Source organism: Sus scrofa, chromosome 1 (genome assembly GCF_054392235.1).
Source record: "Sus scrofa isolate SSC_HxYL_T2T_F1_AM1 chromosome 1, Sscrofa_HxYL_maternal_Yorkshire_Landrace_v2.0, whole genome shotgun sequence".
NCBI lineage: Eukaryota > Metazoa > Chordata > Mammalia > Artiodactyla > Suidae > Sus > Sus scrofa.
Window position 1 is genome coordinate 1,293,230 of NC_139383.1, and position 21,229 is coordinate 1,314,458.

The 21,229-nt window shown below is 57.4% G+C and overlaps 1 protein-coding gene across 3 annotated transcripts in view; it reads right to left on the reverse strand.

Moving 5' to 3' along the window:
- The window catches only part of SMOC2 (SPARC related modular calcium binding 2), a 139,725-nt gene that overhangs the window by 78,594 nt on the left and 39,902 nt on the right, over positions 1-21,229 (reverse strand). For all 3 annotated transcript variants that reach the window (XM_021085700.2, XM_085015189.1, XM_021085691.2), the window contains exons 2-4: positions 17,605-17,776; positions 8,281-8,387; positions 7,552-7,651 (exon numbers count right to left, since the gene is read on the reverse strand). In XM_021085700.2, the coding sequence (XP_020941359.1) occupies positions 7,552-7,651; positions 8,281-8,387; positions 17,605-17,776 (379 nt within the window). The remainder of the gene's footprint in view (positions 1-7,551; positions 7,652-8,280; positions 8,388-17,604; positions 17,777-21,229) is intronic.

The window sequence follows — 21,229 nt, forward strand, 5'->3', positions numbered from 1 at the left end:
ATGCTTCCCTGGTGTGGACTCGGAAGGCGCCAGGAGAGCCTCCTGCCCTCGGGGCTCCTTTCCTCCCAGGACCTCAACAGGCCAGAGCCTCGCCACCGGCCTTCGAGCTGCACACGGTCTCCCAGGGGTTCAGGCGCAGCCCTGTGTCCCGGGGATGCACGGGGGACCTACGAGCAGGGGGTCAGCTTCTTCGGCAGCAAAATCAAAATCTTCCTGACTCGGGCCCCGCTGCCTCTTGAGACGCGTGAGGTTTTCCCCCAAGAAACAGAGCTGGCCCTCAGCAGGCAGCCGCCTCCCCAGCCTGAGCCAGGAGCCCAGCCGAGCAAAGACTCTCCCCCTCCTGCCGCCCCCTTGAAGTTCACTCCGTCCCCGCCGGCTTCCTCTGGGCAGAAACCTCCGGCAGAGCAGCGTTTTGGAGCTTGTGCTTCTGACATGACAGCCTGCTCCCTGCAGTCCAAACCCTGAGCACGGACTCCATCAGCCTGGCTGTGACCGGGTCCCCCCGGAGCCAACCTCCAGGGCTGTGTTCAGCAGTGACAGGCTCCAGATTCCGGCAGGTGGGCACAGCTGGGCGATGGGTGAGGCAGTGGATCCGCAAAGCAGCAAAGGCAGCTTGGCTGGAGCTGCCAGCATTGCAGCCCACGGCCTGGGGACAGGCACTGTCCCTCAGAGCCACGGGCGTCCTCTGGGGCACAGCTGGCCGGCCCTGGGTGGAACGGCAGGTGCCTTGCAAGGTGACAGCAGGGGACTCTCAGGCCAGGTCCCCTCCAGACCATGTCCCCACCAGACCACTGCCCAGCCCTGTGCTGGGCGCCCGCCCCAGGCCCAAGTGCCCCCCAGGCGAGCTCTGCCTGTGGCCCGTGGAGCCCTTGGGGTATTCCTGGCTCTCAGCAGCGGGGCGGCCCTGCCGCTCTGAGCACTCAGCCTCCTCTGGACATCCAGGGGCCCCTCCTCATCTCAGGGGCTGTCCAGGCAGCTCGCGACTGACACAGAACCCAGGCAGGCTGGCCAGGCTGCTTGAAGGAGACCCAGCCAGGCGCTGTGTCCCTCCCCTGGGCCGGCGAGGGGGCGACACTGGCCAGCAGTGGAGTCAGGGACCACCATCACCACAGGCAGGGTGCTCTCAGGCGCTCCCCTGCCCCGGGGCACTGGCCTCCTCACCAGCAACCCTGTCAAAAAGGGGAGCCCTCAGGCCTCCCCCAGACCCACCAGGAGCCCGTGTTAGGAAGCTGCTCCGAGGCCTGAAACTTGAGCGCGGAGCCCTGGGGAGATGACAATTGTTCGTGCGCTCTTTCTGTCATCGCGGCCTTGTCTGCGTCTGGTCTGTGGCGCCCCAGTGGCTCCCTCTTGCCCTGGGCCTCTCACAGCACCTGCTGGGTCTCCCACTTTTATATCTCCGTGGATGCGGACGCCAGGGTCGACGTGCTCCCACCGGCGGGCCTGGAAGGCCGTGCCCATCCCGAAGGAAAGAGGGGGTCCGGGGGGCGGTTATTCTCCCCGCGTCTTTTTTCTTATGTCGTGACCCCGCCTCTGACTCGCTGGGGTTCCTGGTCAGACGGCATCAGACAAAAGGAAAGCTGGGAATTCAAGACCCGCAGAGGGGAGCGCCCGGCTCGCCCACAGCTGGGACTCCCTCCTCAAGACGGTCAGAGAAGAGATAGGTGAGTCACAGGAGTTTCTCTGAAAAGTGAGGCATCGTGTCTGGATGTACCTTCCATCCGTGCCCCCTTTAATGTCTTCGTTGTACACTTTTTCACGTTGGTATCTGAGTAGCGTGTCCTTCGACGACGAGAGAAAACACACACCAGCACCCTGCCTGCCAAAGCGGCGTTCGAATGTGGACAACAGCGGCATAAATCTTCCCAACACGTGGCCGTGCAGGCGCACAGTTTTAAAAGATGCTCTAAAAAAACTGTGCCAGAAATTCCCTTGTGGCTCAGCGGGTTGTGGATCCGGCGTTGTCCCCAAGTGGCTCGGGTGGCCGCTGTGGCACAGGTTCAGTCTCTGGCCCAGGAATTTCCATGTGCCACAGGCGTGGCCAAAAAACAAAACAACACAAACAAAACAAAAGCCCCTGTACTATTTGTTAAAAAAGAATGAGAAGGAAAACACAGAGCTGTTTTTCCCGCAGAGACACGGGATGTTTCTGGGCGAGGTGATCCCTTATTACTATGACGATTGTTATTATTGTAATTATTTCGCTTTTTAGGGCCGCACCCACGGCATCTGGAGGTTCCCAGGCTAGGGGCGGAATCAGAGCTGCAGCTGCCGGCCTCCACCACAGCCACGGCCACGCGGGATCTGAGCCGAGTCTGCAGCCGACACCACGGCTCATGGCAACACGGGATCCTTAACTCACTGAGCAGGGCCAGGGATCCAACCCACATCCTCCTGGATCCTAGTCCGATTCATTAACCACCAAGCCACGAAGGGAACTCTCTATCCCTTGTCTTTTAAAAGAGTTCTCTACACCAAGACCCCACCTCTAAAGGACCTCAACTTATTTTACAAAGTTTTATTACATATTCCAAAACACGAGGGAAAAGCCATTTACGGCCTCGCTGTAGAAAAGGACAATTTATAGGGTACTCTTTTAAAGTAATGCAAGATGTACTTACAAATCAGCCCCCAAATTAAATGTCCAGTCAAGTACAGCCAGAGCAGATCGTAGCATAAATCAACCATCAGACACCAGACAGTACTGGTTTCCCGAAAGAATAATGACACCAACGTGGGCTCCACCAGGGCGATGAAGGTCCGGAAGCTGGAGCTTTCTTCGAAATTTGACACATGCGGTGTCGGCGTGTGAGACGCGGCCTTTCCAGCTCCTCACTACTCCAGGAGCCCTGTGACGGGGCGTGTTAGGAAGCTCTGCGTTTGGCCCTGAAACCGCGCCCCCGAGCGGAGCCGAGCCCTCGCCCCGGGCTCACCCCACCGGAAAAGCCGGCTCTGTCTTCAGCGCATTGTCTGCTGCTCGGTCCCGCTGTTTGCTTGCACATCTCTGTGCCGACAGGTATGGAAATACTGGATTTTAACAACGATCATTTTCAGGAAGAGAACGGTGAAGCCTGAAGCAAAACCATCCTGACGGGGGAAACACGTTCCCTCGGCTCTGCAACCTTCCCAATCCAGCAAGCGACTCTGAACGTGCGTTTCAATAATTCCTACAGAGAGACACTGCAGAGGCGCAGCTGTGTTGTGGTTTCAATATGTGGGAATTCCACTGATCTGGATGTTTCCAGCTTCTCAGCTACGGAGGCCCTGTCCTTAGTAGCGGGGCAGTGCATGCGTGAAAAAAAAAACAGCTTCTCGCTTATAAAGCGAGCATTTTTCAGGGCTCCCCAGGATACCCATGCAAGCAAGGGGTTCCACGATTTCAGGTAGAGGATGACACTCAGGCATGGCAGGAAAATGCCAAGACCGTGGTTAAGGTAGGGCAGATAATACACAGAAAAGTGATTCGAGCCAATCCAAGACTCTCTTACAGCCAGGCCCCCCCCAGCCCAAGTTCAGGAGCCGGTCAGAACTCACAGGAGCAGAGCAGACGCCCAGAAGCCACCGCTAACTCACTCGTCCCCCTGCAGAACGCAGTCTCTTCACGAAAGTCAAAGAGCAGATGCTGTCCCACCCTTTGAGAAAGCGCTCGCTCTCACACACTGGCTGTGGCTGCGGCCAGCTGAACCTGGGGGGCCTTCCCGCTCCTTCCCCAGAAACATGCTCCCAGCGACGGACCCTGGTGTGGGTGGGTGGGGTGTGGACACAATCCCGCGCCCCGGTTAGGGCTGTTTCTCGTCTCCCCTGGAGCCCGAGGTCTGTGGCTTATGCCAAACACGCCGCTCAAGCTGAGCGACCGATGAAGAGTGTTTGGGTGCTGTCACAGCAAGAGCTCCTGCACGCAGGCTCAGCCTGCGGGAGAGGGCTGCGTACTCCTGCCGGGAGAGCTCTTGGCCCGAGCTCAGCATTAAGGACGGAGATGAGGTGAAAGCCCTGAAGCGATTTGCAAATAACGGAGCACGGGCCAGCTGCAAAACTCCTCCTCGGAAACAAAGCCCTTTGCTTTTAAGCTCTACTCCCGCGCTCAGCAACGCCAGTCTTCAAATCTTCAGAAAGAAGAGGAAAAGAAGAAACTCCCTAGAGAATAATACAGATGAGCTGTGCGCGAAAGGAGACGTGAGGCCAGGCCCTCGCCAGCGCAAGTCGGAGGAGAGGCCCCAGGGGCTTCCTGGTGTGGCCCTGACCTTCCGAGCACCCCTGGTGCAAGCCAAGCCCCCTGCAGACCCAGGGGCCAGCCCAGCGGGCTGGGCGGTGGACATTCCCAAGGCAGGAGCAGGGAGGCGAGGCTGGAGTGCGTCTGGGTGGAGGGCAGAGAGCAGCTCCCTGGTCCCAGATGCCCTCAGCATCCTGGATGCGGGTGGTCTCCGGAAGCGGGACACAGCCCTGCCCCTGCACACACTAGCCGGCTTAGGGCTCTTTTTCAGAACTGTCTCCTCTGTTCACCTCCCCACGCTCTTTGGGACCCTGCAGAGCAGCTCCAGGCCCGTGCTAAGCGTGCATCGACTCAAGAGCAGAGCGGATCGAAAGATCCAGGGACCCAGCTTCGGGGCGGGGGGGGGGCCCTCCCTGCACCACCACCCCCCGCCCCATCTCCCCCTGCCACCTCACCGCTGTCCTTCCTGTCTGACCGCCTCCGCAGATCGGTGTTTGGTTTTGACTCTGAACAGTCTGGCCTGTTCCAGGCCCCAGTCCCCTCACCCAGACACGCTCGCTGGAGCTGTGTCCCTGCATCGGTTCCCCCTTGCCATTCACCGTCCCACCCAGGGGCCACACAAGCACACGATCTATCCGCCAGACACCAGTGGACATGCGTTGGCTGGCAGGATCTGGTCATCACCACCAGAGTGCCAGGCACACTCTCCCGCATGCCTCCGACTCTAAAGCGGCTCTCTCTCTGCTCGTCCTGCCAGCTGCCTGCAGGGGCGAGCCGGCTGTGCGCGGGCACACCTGTTCCCGCTGCATCTCCCGGCGATGCTGGTGTGCGTTTCCCTGGTACTAACGAGCCAGCACCTCTTCCTGGGAGCACTGGCCCCTCGGATTTCCTCATCACGAGAGGCTGGCCGTGCGGGAGTCTGACTGCATTTCTGCCCCGTTGCCTCTTTCTCTCATTTTTCTTATGGATTCACAGGAGTCTGGGTGCTTTGCATGAATGGCTTAAAAACACATGACTGTGATGTCAGGACCCCCCTTCTTTGAAGGTCTTTCTGGGAGGAGTGGGGGCACGGAAGCTGGAGTGCCCTGCGCCCCTGAAACCAGCCACGAGGGGACACCCGGCCCTCCCCACGGGCTGCAGCAACGTGTGTCACACACACGCATTCTAGGCGACCGTTACCGTTCACTGCTCAGGTTTAATATCTCCTTCTGATTCTCTCCCTCTTAAAGGACATACTTCTGTAGTAAGCTCGGCGTGAACTCTAGGGCCAAAGGCCACTGTTGACTGCTGACGTTCACTGAATTTTAATATCTGCTTGAAAATCATTCCCGCCCTCTTCAGACAGTGGGCAGAGCATCCAGCCACCACAGGTCCTGGTCGGCGCCCCAGGGGAGGGAGGAGAACGGCCTGGGGCTTTGCAAGTGGGAACCGGCCAGCTGAGCGCCAGGTCAGGAGAGGCGCTACCGTCCCTCGCAAAGTGCTGGTCATGGTCCCGCTTTGCCCCCGAGATTTGTGAGGTCGCCAGCCTCTGGGAGGAGGCTACCTCACACCGTGCCAAAGTCTGCCACCAACTCCATGTGCGTGTACCTGAGCCCCCAGAGCGCCCCCTTGAACTTCAAGGTTCGGCCAACCATCCCCCGCGGCCATCCTGTCCACACGTGTTCCCAGCGCGGCCACCTGCTCTCCCCTCCCCCGCCCACATTGCTGCAGAAGAAAAGCATGACTACAGCTGGGGATTAACAGAATTTTTCCACAACTCTGGCCAAGCCACAAAACCAAGCCACGGAAGTGAAAGGAAGGCCTTTCCCAAGGGCGGCTGACCCACCCACACCCCCCGTGTCCTCACAGACACCCCCTCCCCACCCCTGTGGCGTTTTCCAGGCAATAAACGCCAGACTCCAAGCAAAGGGGCGGGGGGCAATCCTCTCTCTTCCATGGCCCATCGCTTGAACCAAAAATCCACGTGGGCAGTGAAAACATGGAGCACGTCTCCAGAGCAAAATGTTTCTGCGACCTGGTTGCAAAAAATCATGAGGGGCCAGCACAGCGGTTCGATGCTAGAAACGACGGGTAAGAAATCCAGCCGGTTTTGCCCATGGTTTGCTAAGAAAGCTCTTTCAGACGCCACTTCATGTTTCAAAGGGTGTCACTAAAGCCACAAAGACGGCTGTCTCCTCTGCTTTCTCCTTTGTCAAACAAGGCTCAATGTGACCCAAAATGCTGCCACCTCGTCCAAATGCAAAACGCATGAGCAAGCCTCTTCTGGAGTGAGGGCCCACCTGACAGGCTCGTTTCTTCCATTCACTCCCTGACTTTTAAAAGAATTATTAGGTGCAAACATAAGCTCACCAAAAATACACCTTCAGCAAATTTTTAGGTCTTGGATGACAAGACGGTTTTAAAAATAAGTATATCTGAATTCCGCATTGTGCCTGCCCCCCCCCCCCCCCCCCCCGCCGGCTCGAGGTGATGACCCGTCACTTGAAATACTGGGTTTTGTGTAACTGCTGAGTACGGCTGTCATCGTTCCGAGGCAGTTCCGAGGTCTGCGTCTCGACTCTGTCTGAACCGTGAACAGAATTTCTGATTCTAAGACGCCCGCTTCTGAAGCAGAAGAGAGGTCCAGGAGTCCACCCTAAATACAAAGGTTTCGATGTGATACAGGAAAATTTCAGACCATGTCTTGTTAGGTGACGGCGTGTGTGTCCTCAGGAAGCCTAACTCGCAACACGGCGGTGAATTTCTTCATCGAGGGTCTGACGGGTCCCCTCGCTAATGAAGCGAAAGCTCAAGCTGCGGACCGTTTTCAAATAAAAAGGACTGAGTTATGCATCACGTTTTGGGTAACATATTAATGGGAAACAGACCATGTTATAGATTATTCTCCTGCCAATGGCATTACCTTCAGTACACGAAGCGCTCGTCTGAGGAATAAAATAACACAAATAAACCATCTGGAAAGGGATCTGTGAAGAATGACCCACTTTTTCTCTGCAAACATATACATATGAACGCAGAAATGTTCGCGCTCTTTGCCAACGAAAACATTTGGCCAGGTCCACCGCTGACCGCCGTCTTTGTGGTTATTTCTAAAAACTAAGAGTGCCGACCTGCCATAACCGATCACGGTTCAAACCCAGATCTCGCATTAGGAAGCGCTCTTATAAACGAAGCTTTCAGAATGCGTGGGGCTTTGTCCAGTGACGCAAATCCATTCCCACTATTCCTCAGAACTCCTGCGAACCTGAATTTCTTGTCAATGATGAGCAAACAGTGGTAAGAGGAGCAGAAAACCGGGCGGTAATGTCAGGAGCAGGCTCACCGTGTAAACCAATCTGACCTACCTGGACACCTGGGCGTCTTGTGGGCCACGGCGGTGCCGCTGATGGGCCTCCCGTTGGGTGTGACACACCAGCAGTAGCCCGTGTAGCTGTGACACTGGACCTGCAGCAGGGACGGGACGGGCGGTCAGTGCGGGCGGCGCCCACGGTCAGCCAGGCCCACCCCACCTCCCGCAGCATCCATTGCAGTGAATGTCCAGGAGGCCCCGTGCTTCCCAAGCTGTGGCTTTGGAGCAGCTGACTGAAGACCGTGTGATGCCCTGGAAGTCAGGCTCTTAAAGAAGAAAGGGCTCCAAGCCGTCTACACTGAGCGCTGGTGCGAGCCGGGCCTAAACTGTGTAGTTCCTACTCCTCTCCTCCTTCCGCCCTGGAGCCCAAGCCCTGGTCCTTCGGGAAATTGGCACCAAGGAGTCGGGAGTCCCCCATCAGCCAGGCAGAGCTGGGGGCCCGCGTGGGCGCGTGGCGTGGCCCCGTCTGCTCCCAGAGGAAGCTGTCCACGGGCCCCCAGGGGAGGGCGAACAGGGAGGGCGAACGGGGAGGGCGGACAGCGCGGCCGTGACGGCAACGCCTGGGCCAAGGAAGAGGCCACGCTGTCTGGGCCGGGGGCCGGGGACCTGCTGTCGGTGGGAAGGCGGGATTGCCCCTGAGACGCCGCCCGCTCCCGGGCCCCGCGGCTCGCCTCGCCTCCCCTCGCCTCGCGGGCAGACGGGCCCCGGGGCGCGGCGGGCACACCTGGCTGTAGGTGCCGTCCTCGTTGCACTCAGGGATGAACACCTGCTGCAGCTCCTTCCGGGCCTGCTCCTGCGTGTACTTCCTCTCGGCCACGCACCGGGACACGTCTGCGGGGGGACAAGCAGAGGGGCGGTCAGGGGGCGGCGGGGGCGCGGCGGAGGGGCGGGGCCGGGGCCGCTGGGGGAGGAGCCTGCGGGGGGCGGGGCCGGGGCCGGGAGCCGCCCCTGGGCTAGAAGGTGGGAAAGCGGACTCTGCTTCCTGGTGATGAAGAAACACGGGCAGAGGCCTCTTTCAAGTACAAGGATGCCCATCCGAGCGCAGGGGCCCGGCCACCCGCGGCGTTGGAAGCCAAGGTGAAGAGCAGACCAAACACCCCGGCTGGAGGGAGGGGGTGCGGGCACCCTGAGGGCACATGACCCCAGCCCTCCGCGACAGCCCAGGGGACCCGGCGCTCCATTCCCGCTGCTGCTCCGACACCCGCGGGAGCACTGGCGGGAGCCCAACGGGACAAGGCGGGTCTTCTCAGGACCACAGGCCAGCGCTGCAGCGTCCAGTTCCCCTGAGAAGCCATCAGGCTCGCGCCCTCGGCAGCTCCTCAAGCGCAAGTCTTATTTCTTGGGACTGTTATGCCATGTACCTCATTTGAATTGTAAAAGTTGGAGAGAATGGCTTTCCCACTTTTTCTTAAGTGTTTCCAGATTTAAATTACATGTTGTCTAGATCTTAAAGGCCCTTTGGACGCTGAGAGCTACTTCTTCAAACGTGTCCACTGCCCAGTTTCAGAGGGTGACTTTCTGACTGCCTGGTAGTAAAACCCCCTGGCTCCAGTGCAGTGCCATCCTGGCAGCGGCTCCCGTGCCTCGGGCCCCGGGCCCACCTGACGGCAGGCTCTGTCCCTGCAAACCTTATCTCGGGCTCTGTGGCCACACCGTGGCCGTCGCCCCAAGAGGAGGCCTGCGTGTGAGAAGAACACCTCCACGCAGGCCCCCGGCCTCACGTCTTCGTCTGCATTGGGCCCGGCCAGCCAGCAGTCAGCAGCGACGTGTGGTTTTAAGGCAGCCTGTGTTTTAGCCAAGAAGAAATCACTGCTCTGCTGGACGTCCGTCCTCGCTTCTTTAGTACAACCTGCGGTTTGACTGTGTCTAAAAGGAAAAGTGATGCGCGTTCCAGCCTGCGAGGTCTCACAAGGGGACAGATGGGGTTACAAATCACCTTGAGCGTTCGAACGATGGTGGAACCCACCAGAAAAGCATAACTGCCCCAAACAAGCCGTGGGCCTCCTTCCTGGCTCCAGTGCCTTCTAGAAAAGAGTCCACATCTGCCACTGATCAGATAACTCTCAAACCTGTCACACGGATTAAATTCCAGGTGTACGGCTGGCATATCGCTGACCAGCCCATCACAGGAAAGCAGGAAGCTTCCGCAGCAACCCTCTGTCAAAAGCCGTCAGCCAGCCCCTGAGAACACGCCGAAGCCCACCCACCTGCCGCGGCTGGGTCCTCCTGACTCCGAACAGCCTAAACCAGGGCTCTGCGCTCTTGGGAAGAGGCTGAACAGCAGCCCATCAGACAATCCTGTTGAAGAAGGACCAAAGCAGGAGGGAGTCCGGCCCCACCTTAGTGCCACCTCCCTGCGTCCTGCCCACTTCGTTCTGTGCTTTACTGTGGGGAGCGCACCTAACGTGAGACCCGCCTTGTGGGATTGTCTGCAAGCTCAGCACGCTGCCGTGCCCCGCGTGCCCTGCGCGGCTGCTTGGAACTCTCCCCGTGTCCCCAGCGTCCCTGTCACCAGATGCAACTAACATGGACACACCTGAGGCTGAATCAAATGCCCTCTTTATAGAAATCGAATATTAACACAGCCAGAAAAGGTACGTTATTGCCAGCTTTGCCATTGTTTTTAAACGGAAGGGAAGGCTCCGCCTCCTTGCGGCCGAGTCCCGGGGAGCCCGTCCTTCCCCGCTGGATCTTCGCTCCTCATGCCTCCCGTGATTTGACTAAAACTCAAGCAGGTCCTTAAATGTCCAGTGGCCCAGCTGAGATTTCATGCTGGACAGTTTATTTTTAACTGTTGGAAAATTAAATCTTCAAAACATAAGGAGTATAATAATTGGATCTTACTGTGGTACAAAGACTCAGAACCCAAGATCCATCACCTTAACCCCTTGGCAGTGTACCACCCCCGGGCGTTCAGAACACCCACGGGGGCGGGTGATCACCGCCTCTGTCCAGAAGGTTCTCATCCCTGCAGGAGCCCATGAGGGGGGTCCCTCACCTTCCCCCCCAAGCCCCATCCCCCTCAACAGTAACCTAGGCTCTGTCTCTAAGGATTTACCGATTCGGGGCATTTCACACAAATAGAATCAAACCAGGTGACGGCATGGCTTCAAGGTCCATCCATGGCCTCGCATGTGTGTCAGTCCCTCCTCGGGCTGGCTAATGTCCGTCACGGGTCACACCACGGTGTGTTACCTGCCCGAGGGCAGGTGGACGTGCCGGTTGTCCCCGCCTTTGGGTGACCTTGAATAAGGCCGCTCTGGGCTTTCAGCTACCAGGTACCAGGTTAGTTTGAACTTCTGTTTTCAAGTCTTATGGATATTCATCTGCAGGGGGACCTCTGGGTCCTGTGATAATTCTGTTTAATTTATAGAGAAAACACCAAACTGTTTTTCTCAGTGTCTGAACCACTTTATATTCCTACCAAAAATGGACAAGGGTTCCGATCTACCCACATTCTCCCCAATATTTATCTTCTGTCTTTTTCAGTTCTAATTGTCATAGCCACGCTAGTGGGTATGAAAGATAATACCGCATAAATTTAGCTCATGGTAAATTTTCAACTATGGTCAATTTTTACCTCATAGGAAAATTCAGCCTAACTGAAAATTACAATATTAATATTTGAATTAAATCGAAGTGTTAATTTAGTCTCCTTATAATTAAAGACTTTCATCCCTTTTTATTAGACTAAAGGAAAACTCTGATGCAAATTTGCTATTTCATAGAAACTTTTTGTTCTTTTCTTGAAAAGCAGAAACTTTACGAACAGTTTCTTAAGACTGGGTTTAGCACGGTATGGCTAACAACAGGTTTTTAATTAAAAAAGTTCTTGAGGAGTTGTGGGTTAATATGAATGTGTTTTGTAAGCCATTTATGTAACTGGTTGTTAATTGCTTTCTCGCGATTGCAAAGTAAAGATTCTTTTTCCAACGAGGTCACAAACGCGTATGTGCATCGAGGGATATTAGTCACAAACTGTCAAGATGCGGTGCTTGCTCTGAACTAGAAAGAACAGCCAGGTTTTATAGTGGTCATTTCTAATGACGGGAGGCAAATCATTTCCTACTTTGTAAAAATCACTCAAAGCAGGATTAAGCCATAATTGGCAGAGACAGTTTTGCTGCACCTTTGATGCAGAAGAATTTGGGAGAGCAACAGTTAAAAGGACTGGCCGAGGCTTGGCCAGAACGAGGTCACAGAGCGAGTTTACGGGCGGTCCTGACCTCGACCACCCCGGAGCCGGGGGCTCTGCTTGTGGGGCCTCCTGCCTTCGTGCAGGGCAGCGGGGACGTGCTCCCCAGAGGAAAGCAGCTGATGGTCCCTGCTGCCCCTGTGCTGGTTCAGGACACACGGCTCCCCAGAGCCCCACCCAACAAGCTCTCCGTGAGGCGGGGGCGGTGGGGATGCAGCGTGACTGCAGCGTCCTGCTTAGGAGACAGCCAGGGAAGGCTCCTTGGGTATCTTTCTGCTCCACGGACCTACTGACCCGGACCTGGCAAGGCAATGACATGGCGACATTTCTGAGCCCCGTGGGGTCCGCTCTCTGGGGACACACAGTTCCCGCCTGGGCACCCTTGGCCAGCACAGACAAGGCCAGGGTCAGAAGAAACACAGCAGCCCAGGAAGCCAGCTCTCTCATGGTCACAGAGGCGAGAGCCCCAGGGAGACAGGCCTCTTGTTTTATTGGCCTCAGTGAAGGCAGACACTGTGTTTCATAAGTTAGAACATGTTGCCCCCCTGTAACTTCGAAGGCCGGACTCTGAGAAACATGAATTCTGGCTGCAGGAGTTTCCTTCATGGTTCAGGGGTTGATGAACCCAACTAGGAACCATGGGGATTTGGGTTCGATCCCTGGCCTCGCTCCATGGGTTAAGGATCCGGCGTGGCCACGAACTGTGGTGTAGGTCGCAGACACGGCTCGGATCCCACGTTGCTGGGGCTGTGGGGCTGTGGTGTAGGCTGGCAGCTGTAGCTCCAACTGGACCCCTAGCCTGGGAACCTCCATAGGCCGTGGATGTGGCTCTCAAAAGCAAAAAAAAAAAAAAAAAATTCTGGCCACAACTTTTTTGGCATAAATAACACATAGGGAAGTGCAGCGACTAGCAGACTGAGGCTCCCGTCCTCCGACCGGCAGCCGGGCAGCCTGGGGGCAGCAGAGTGAGTGTCCTAAGTGTCCCTCGACCGGAGATTTAGAGCCGCGGAGGAAGGAACCGGGCCTTCCTCTTAAGTAAAAGTCTTGTCATCGCAAAGGCCGCAAAGACAGAAACAAATCACAACAGCAAAACCGAGGGTCCATAAGTTTGAGATGTAACGGCGCAAACTATCGTAAGACTGGATTGAAATGGTCAGACAGGAGACAACTGACAGTAACCCGTTAGGATAACTCTCTGACAGCTATGATGACTGATAACCACGATCGCCGCCTGTCACCCTGGGGCAAGGGCCCCGGTTCCTCGGGTGAGGTTTGGCTGCAGCCTCGGGGGCAGAGACGGCGGGGGCTGCACGGACCCGGGAGGGCACAGGTGTTGCTGGAACAAACAGAGAAAAGCTGTTCTGTTCACATAACATTTCAAAACGTCCTGCTGCGTTTCTTGAAGATGAGAGCAAGGTGGTGTCCGCTTTAGTCTGGAAAGAGGGGGCCTCCAACACCAGAGGAGGCCCCAAGGGCACCGCAGAAGCGTGCCAGTGACCAAGGTCGGGGTGGGGGGTTCTGCAAGGACGCCCTCGGGCAGGACAAAGATGTCCTGGAGCCACACGAGCACCGGCTCCCAGGAGTCTGAGGAGACACAGCAGGAAGCAGGGACACGGACCCGGCCCAGGGGACCGGACAGAAGAGAGAGAGACGCGCGCACGCGCACACACACACACACACACACACACGCACACGCACACGCACACATGCATGCGCACATGTCCGTACATAAATGCACACATGCACACGCACTCACACGTACAAATGCACATGCAGGAGACAGCCATACCCAGGCACACGCCCACATAGGCGTACATGGTACACAAACACACATACCCATGCACACACACACACTTGCGCAGATGCACACACAGACACACATACCACACCCCCTGCACAGACGCCCTCCATGGAAACACCGGTTTCACGAAAGGAGTTGCTGGCAGGTTGATGAGGGGTATATAGCACCCAAACCGCACCCTGGTCCTCGGTGCCTGTGGGTGAACGATGCCTCCTGGTGAGGCTTCACAGGAAGGCCCAGGCTCTGCCTCCTTCAAAGGCAGCATCACCAGAAGCCCGAGGAAGACAGCAGGTGGGCACCCAGCCTGGCCCACGGCTCTCCAGGTACCCGAGAAAGCTCGTTAGGAGCACAGCGTGATGGTCAGAAAAACCCTCCAGTAGAAAGAACTCCTGTTCCGGGGACCCGACCACTCTGTTCTAGAGCCAGAGAGCAGGTGCAGAGCCCACCCTGCGCTGGTTCTGCCGCCCCAGCCCTGCGAAGCTTGCAGCTGCTGGGGCCCGGCCTCCCAACCCCGTCTCGGGGCTGCCCGACCCCTGCCCCGGGGAGGGACAGAGGCAGCACCAGCCACGCTCCCAGGGGCAGAGGCGGAGCTGAGGGGCACGGGCAGGCGCCCTCTTGGGCTGCACATCGCCTGTTTTAAGATAATTAAAGAGAAACCACACAGAGCCTCCAGAGGTGGCAGAACCGTCCCGAGGCGGGGGGAGGGGGGACAGCACCTGGGGCCACGCAGAAATCCCGCTGGAAATCTCGGTACTTGCAGCGCGCAGCCCGCTGACCGGAGTGTGGCCACAGCAGGTCCGAAGCCGCGGGGCCGGGAGCCGAGTGCTCTCCCTGCAGGACTGGGCCGAGTGTGAGCAGCCCGGTCAGCGGGGCCCCCTTCACGTGGCCCTGGAAGAGGACGGCCAGGAGGTCCTGAGGACCGGGCTTGCCCAGAGTGCTGGGCTGACTCCTGGTCACACAGCCCCGTGGGACAGTGGCAGCGGTCACTCCTGGGCAGAAAGGATGCCTGTGCCGGTGTCACTCGGGTCCTCGCGGGCAGAGAGCAGCGGCCTGAGGCGCACCATACCCTCCATCGCGGCAGGAGCGCGTTTACCCCCCTCGTGGGGAGGGTCTGCCTCCGTCCACCACCGCAGCCCCTGCGTGCTCTGCCGGGTGGGCAGGTGATGCTGTGCCTCGCGGAGACCCCCGCACTGCCAGGGGTTCCCTCTGCAGTGACGGCAGGACTGGAACCGTGAGTCTCGGGCGGCGAACGGGAAGAGGACAGACGCCAGGGGCTTTGTATCAAGCTGCCTCTTTTTCCTTTTTTTTTCCTGCTTTTTAGGGCTGCACTGGTGGCATATGGAGGTTGCCAGGCGAGGGATCGAATCAGAGCTGTAGCCGCCGGCCTACACCACAGCCACAGCAATGCAGGATCCAAGCCGCGTCTGTGACCTACACCACAGCTCACGGCAATGCCAGATCCTTAACCCACGGAGCGAGGCCAGGGATTGAACCCGCATTCTCATGGTTCCTAGTTGGGTTCATTGACCGCTGAGCCACAGAGGAACCTCCCGAGCTTCCTCTTCTCACACGTTGGTCCACTACACGGCCCAGGCCTTAGAAAGCGCCGGGAAGTCGCCTCTGTCAGATCTCTTTGTAACTTTGTTTCCAGACATTTCAAAACAGAATTCTAAGATCTCCTGGCCATCTGGTTTTCTTCTTCTTCCTCTTCTTCTTCCTCTCTTTCTTATTTTTTTTTTTGTTTTTGTTTTTGTTTTTTAATGCAACATCTGAGATTTTCTTGAAAAGAAAGACAACCCCAGTGGTCTCAAAGCAAAAGAAAAATACAAATGCATTTGCTGAGTTCTGAAAGTGCCAACTCCAGGGAGTTCCTGTTTGTGGCTCAGTGTTAACGAACCAAGGGCTAATGTCCATGAGGTTGCAGGTTCGATCCCTGGCCTCGCTCAGTGGGTTAAGGATCTGGAGTTGCTGTGAGCTGCGGTGTGGGTTGCAGACGCAGCTTGGATCCCGCATGGCTGTGGCTGTGATGTACGCCAGCAGCAGCAGCTCGGATTTGAACCCCAGCCTGTGAACTTCCATATGCCCCAGGTGTGGCCCTGAAAAGCAAAACATTAAAAATAAAAGCACCAACTCCACAAGTGTCTAAGAAAATATGAGAAAAATCCATCTGTGTAAACCACTGCCCTTTTGTTAGAGGTCAATGGTTAGACCATAATGTGAAATGCAAAACACTGTAGCCCAGCGAATTAAACAGCAACCCAAATATTTCAACTATTGTTTCTAAATGAGCGTGTGCAAAAGAGACAGGCCTGGGGACTGTCACCCACAAAATATGTGGAAATGCCCTCAAAATACAAAGCTTCACGCTTGCCAAACTGATGCCATGACACGCCAGCCGACTTGGCCACCAGGAGCAACTTGGGGGAGACGGGGGGGGGGTGTCCGAGAGGAGGGGTGTTGCGATCTCACGCTCCCTCTTTCACGTTCGGCGTAGACAGCTCTTGTCCTGGGTTGATGCAGAATTTGAAATATTTGTGCTCTTGGGGACAGAGGGACACAGCAGCACTGCCCAGTGTAGCCGGGACACCTGTCTCTGGGTCCATCAGCACGAGGGCCCCTCCGGTTCACTGAGAACCCTCCCTGCCCTGTGGCCTGGGGCAGGCCGGGGGTGTTAAGTGCTGGACATCAGGGGACAGGGCTGGTGAGCAGTTGGCAAGTAAACCGGCCAGAATGAAGGCGCCCATCCCCTCAGGGGGCCCTGCTCCCGCCCGGGGCCAGGCGCCAGGGAAACGCTGCGTCTGCAGGACAAGCCTGCCCGCAGCCTGGAAACTCCTTCTCCGGGCTGCCCCCAGCGGGGGTTCTCGCCCTCAGACTGGCTGCTGGGGGTGGCCTCCGACGGGCTATTTCCTGAGGGTGGTGCCCCACCGAGATATTTGCTGAGAAACTAAATATCTAGAGAAACAGGGCACTAAAGAGGATCCTGAAAACTCAAAATTTACCACCCGGCGCTTGTGCTCCCGGCTAAACCAGAACAGGCCGTTGCTCTTAGAAGTGTCTCCGAAAAGCGGATCAGCTGATATCTGAATTTATTCTGAAATCACGGCTCGTGTCTCAGCACAGATGACGGAGATGCGTAATAACTACAACTAGGGCCTGAAGTCACGAGCCAACGTTTCTCCCAGCGCTGTGTGAGGACCCGCCAATCAGACGCCGCTGCCCCGCTGCCCACGGGCCCTTGCGTGTCAGTAGGGGTCACGCCCAGCTCTCCAGCACAGAGAAAATTCTGTCTTTGTCATGCAGAGAAGCACCTCGAACCTGTTCATCCAGGAGGTGTCGGCTTATGAAAGGAAAACCAGGTGGCTCCAAACCCAGCCAAGCCTGGGGTCAGACGACAGCCCCTCCGGTGAAGGTGGCTGGAGCGCACAGCCACGCGCAGCAGAAGGTCGACCCAGGGCCTTTCAGCCTGTGTGGTCTCTCGTGGATCATGAGAAAGAGAAGGGTAAACCTCCTTCTGAAAATGACGCTATTTGTGTTTGAAGCATCCGGTGTTTGCGGAGTCGAACCTTTCATTAACGTGGGAAGCCTTTCAGCGTTTTGCTCGAAGCGTGCTGTTCACTCCAAATCTACTTCTTAAATCAGGAAAACTAACAGAGTCGAATGTAACATCAGCAGTGAAAAAAGCCCCTGAAAACGGCACAGGTGCTACTGTTCACGCCCCACATGCCAAAAAGGGAAACAAGAAAGAGCTAAAAAAAGTCAAAATAAATAAAAATTAAAAACTCTGGTGAGGATAACGTGAAGAGGCTGGCAACATTCCGTGAAACCCTTGACTACATGAGTCGTGATGTCATAAAACATTCTAAGAAAAGAGAACATTAAACAAGAGACAAAAAGATGCAGAAAGGACCCTTCTCCCTGTGCGCTTCTTCTACAAAAGAGCCGCAAGTATAAAACGCTTGAGTTTTTACATAGAAAAACTTAGAATGAAAATCAAGTACCTGCAGACACACTTCCGTGACCGACTCTTCAGCAGAAGACGGGGCGTCACTCACCTTTGCAGCTTCCTCGATAGGCAATTTCTAACTGGGGGTCTTTGCACTTGGCGCGTTGAAACTCGCAGCGAGACAGGAAGGTCCTCCCGTCGGAGGCGCAGAGGGGCTTCTGGGCGGAGCCGCCACAGTCCAAACTGCAGTCCTTGTCCTTGTCCTGGTCCACTCTCAAAAACTTGGGGGAGAAAGCAGAAAAGAAGCCAGACATTCAAAGGGGGCTCCGCAGAGAGCAGAAGGCTCGGGGCTACTCAGTGCCAAGCACGCCCCAGAGCACAGCAAACTCTGCAAACTCCGCCTGGGTGCCTGGTAAGGCTGGCCTCGGGGTTTGAAAGCTGGACCTCTGAGCCCTCTGCACTGGCCTGGGGCACTGCCTAGGTCCTCGCTGGGGTGGGTGAGGGCGCTGTTTACCTTCAGAGGTCTGAGTGGCAGAGTTTGTCTTTGCATCCGTGAGCTCCAGGCCTGGGTGACTCCCGCACTCCCCAGGTTTTGCCATCACCTTGGAAGTTGCCTACGTCAGCACACCCCCGTCTGCCCAGAAGAGGGGGGCAGTCTCCCCTAGGGCCTCCCGTCTCCCCAGAAGTGGGGGGCAGTCTCCCCGAGGGCCCCAGCTCTGCATCATCATCTCATCTTCATTCCTGGAGCCCCACCCCCTGAGGGCCCCCCACCATCCCTGGATGCAGCAGCGGCACAGGCATGGAGCCCCCCACCCCGTGGCCCCTCCACACGCTGTGGTCCCCCTTGACGGCTCCCAGGGCTCATCTGGTCCTAGACGTGAGACTTCGGAGCTCACGGAGAGTCCCAGCTGGACTCAGTCCAGTCCACCCCCTGCTCTCACACCTGCTCTCACACCTGCTCTCACACCCACCCTCCATGGACAGCGACGGTGCTCCGTGCCCACCCCGGCTCCCCAGCACCCCGACGGGTCCCAGCCTCAGTGCTACGTAGTCACCACCCCAGACAAAACGACCCCCGTGAAGGCGAATCCCCAACCCGGGCCGTGGGGCGTCACAAGCCTTTGGTCACAAGCATTGTGTCCAGTTCATGGAGCACTAGCCATTTCTTAAGGGAAAGAGAGAGCTCCCAGAGCTGTGGCGACGACGCAACGCCCCGCGGCCACGTGTGCAGCCTGGGGATTGGGCAATTTGGCATCTTTGCCGGGGTCACATTTAAGGGCTAGAGACCACTCTGCTCCCCGTGACCCCAACCGGCCGCGGTCGGAGCTGGAGGAAAAGCAGGAGTTTAGCAAAAGTTCAGGGACTTCAACTTGTTTCTCATCCAGAAGAGAGGAAAGGGAAATTCTCAACCCGGCGCTCCTTCCTTGAGGAAGTACCAGCACCTCCTCTGGCACCTCGGGTGTCCTAGCTGGTGCCTGTAAGGATCAGACAAAGCTGAAGCCGAAGAGTTCCCTGGTGGCTCAGTGGGTTAAGGATCTGACGTTGTCATGGCAGCAGTTCAGGTGGCTTCTGTGGCCCGGATTCCACCAGGAACTTCCTCAGGCCCTGGGTTCTGTCCAAAAACCCCCCCCCAAAAAAACCGCTGAAGATGAAAAGAAGCCTTGTGGTTGTGGGGGCGGGGTGGGGAGCCACATCCTCACAGGGTTCCGGGGCATCCCAGGGGGCGGGCAGTGAGTGGGGGGGTGTCCCGGGGGGGTGGGCAGTGAGTGGGGGGTTGTCCTGGGGGGAAGGGCAGTGAGTGGGGGTGTCCCGGGGGGAAGGGCAGTGAGTGGGGGGTTGTCCTGGGGGGAAGGGCAGTGAGTGGGGGTGTCCTGGGGGGAAGGGCAGTGAGTGGGGGGGTGTCCCGGGGGGGTGGGCAGTGAGTGGGGGGGTGTCCCGGGGGGGTGGGCAGTGAGTGGGGGTGTCCTGGGGGGAAGGGCAGTGAGTGGGGGGGTGCCCCGGGGGGGTGGGCAGTGAGTGGGGGGTTGTCCTGGGGGGAAGGGCAGTGAGTGGGGGTGTCCTGGGGGGAAGGGCAGTGAGTGGGGGGGTGTCCCGGGGGAGTGGGCAGTGAGTGGGGGGGTGTCCCGGGGGGGTGGGCAGTGAGTGGGGGTGTCCCGGGGGGAAGGGCAGTGAGTTGGGGGGTGTCCCAGGGGGGTGGGCAGTGAGTGGGGGTGTCCTGGGGGGAAGGGCAGTGAGTGGGGGGGTGTCCCGGGGGGGTGGGCAGTGAGTGGGGGGTTGTCCTGGGGGGAAGGGCAGTGAGTGGGGGTGTCCTGGGGGGAAGGGCAGTGAGTGGGGGGGTGTCCCGGGGGGGTGGGCAGTGAGTTGGGGGGTGTCCCGGGGGGGTGGGCAGTGAGTGGGGGTGTCCCGGGGGGAAGGGCAGTGAGTGGGGGTGTCCCGGGGGGAAGGGCAGTGAGTGGGGGTGTCCCGGGGGGAAGGGCAGTGAGTGGGGGTGTCCCGGGGGGAAGGGCAGTGAGTGCAGGTGGCCGGGAAGGTGTGGGTGACTGCCCCTCCACCTGCTTGTTTGGGAGCAGAGATGACAGGCCATTCATTCCCAGATTTCTTGAGAAACGCTGCAGCCAAGAGACAGGTGACAGCAGGAGGGGCCCCGCGCACACAGGGGAGGCTTTCCCAGTGGGTCCTGATGGAACAGCACGCTCTCATTTTCCTGAGGGTGCTTTCGCTTGCTAGAATGACCTGTGCTTCTTTTTACCAAGGGGCAGGTGACAACAGATCATTGCCTTTGCAAGATTTGGGGGGAAAAATGTGTTTTTTAAAACGGGCAAAGTAAGCATGTAAGTACATTTGACTGAATTCTGTCTCTGAGGAGTTTCAGCCCCGCTTTGTTTTGCTGTTTCCTTTTCCAGAAATTAATTAAAGTGAATTAACTCTCCAGCACTGAAGGCCACCCCCATCCCAGGGGGCAGCAGCTCCCAGGAGAAGAGGCGTCCCCACCAGCCTGTTGCACCTGAGGAACCAGTTCTACCCACCCTGAAGTGATGCTCATTTTATAGTCACTGCCTTTTTTTTTTTTTTTTTTTTTTTTTTTGTCTTTTTAGGGCCGCACCTGCAGCATATGAGGGTTCCGGGCTAGGGGTCAACTTGGAGCTGCAGCTGCCAGCCTACACCACAGCCATAGCAACGCCAGATCTGTGCTGCATCTGTGACCTACACCACAGCTCACAGCAACACGGGATCCTTAACCCACTGAGCGAGGCCAGGGATTGAACCTGCGTCCTCATGGATGCTAGTCAGATTCGTTTCCGCTGAGCCATGACAGGAGCTCCAGTCGCTGCCCTTCTCTCACTCCTCTTCTCACAACCACTTGTGGGCTTTCATAGGCTGGTTCCTGTGACCCCCAGCCAGCCCAGGGCCAGAGCAGTTTTGTGCAAGAGAAAGAGACAGAGATGGAGAGATAGAGAAAGAGAGAGAGAGACACACACACAGAGAGGGAGACAGACAGATGGAGACAGACACAGAGACAGAGCAACAAGAGGAACATATGCCACTGCGAACCGCCTGGCGGAGCGGGGGCGGGGGGGAGTCCTCGCAGGCGGGTGCACCCAGCAGCCCAGCCAGCAGTGGTCCCTTCCAGTTTAGACGAAAACACGAAATAACCTAAATCCTGCCAGTTTCTGTGTTGAGCAGGTGGTCTGCTTGTATGGCCTGAAACTCCAGGTGAGGACTGCAGATGACTT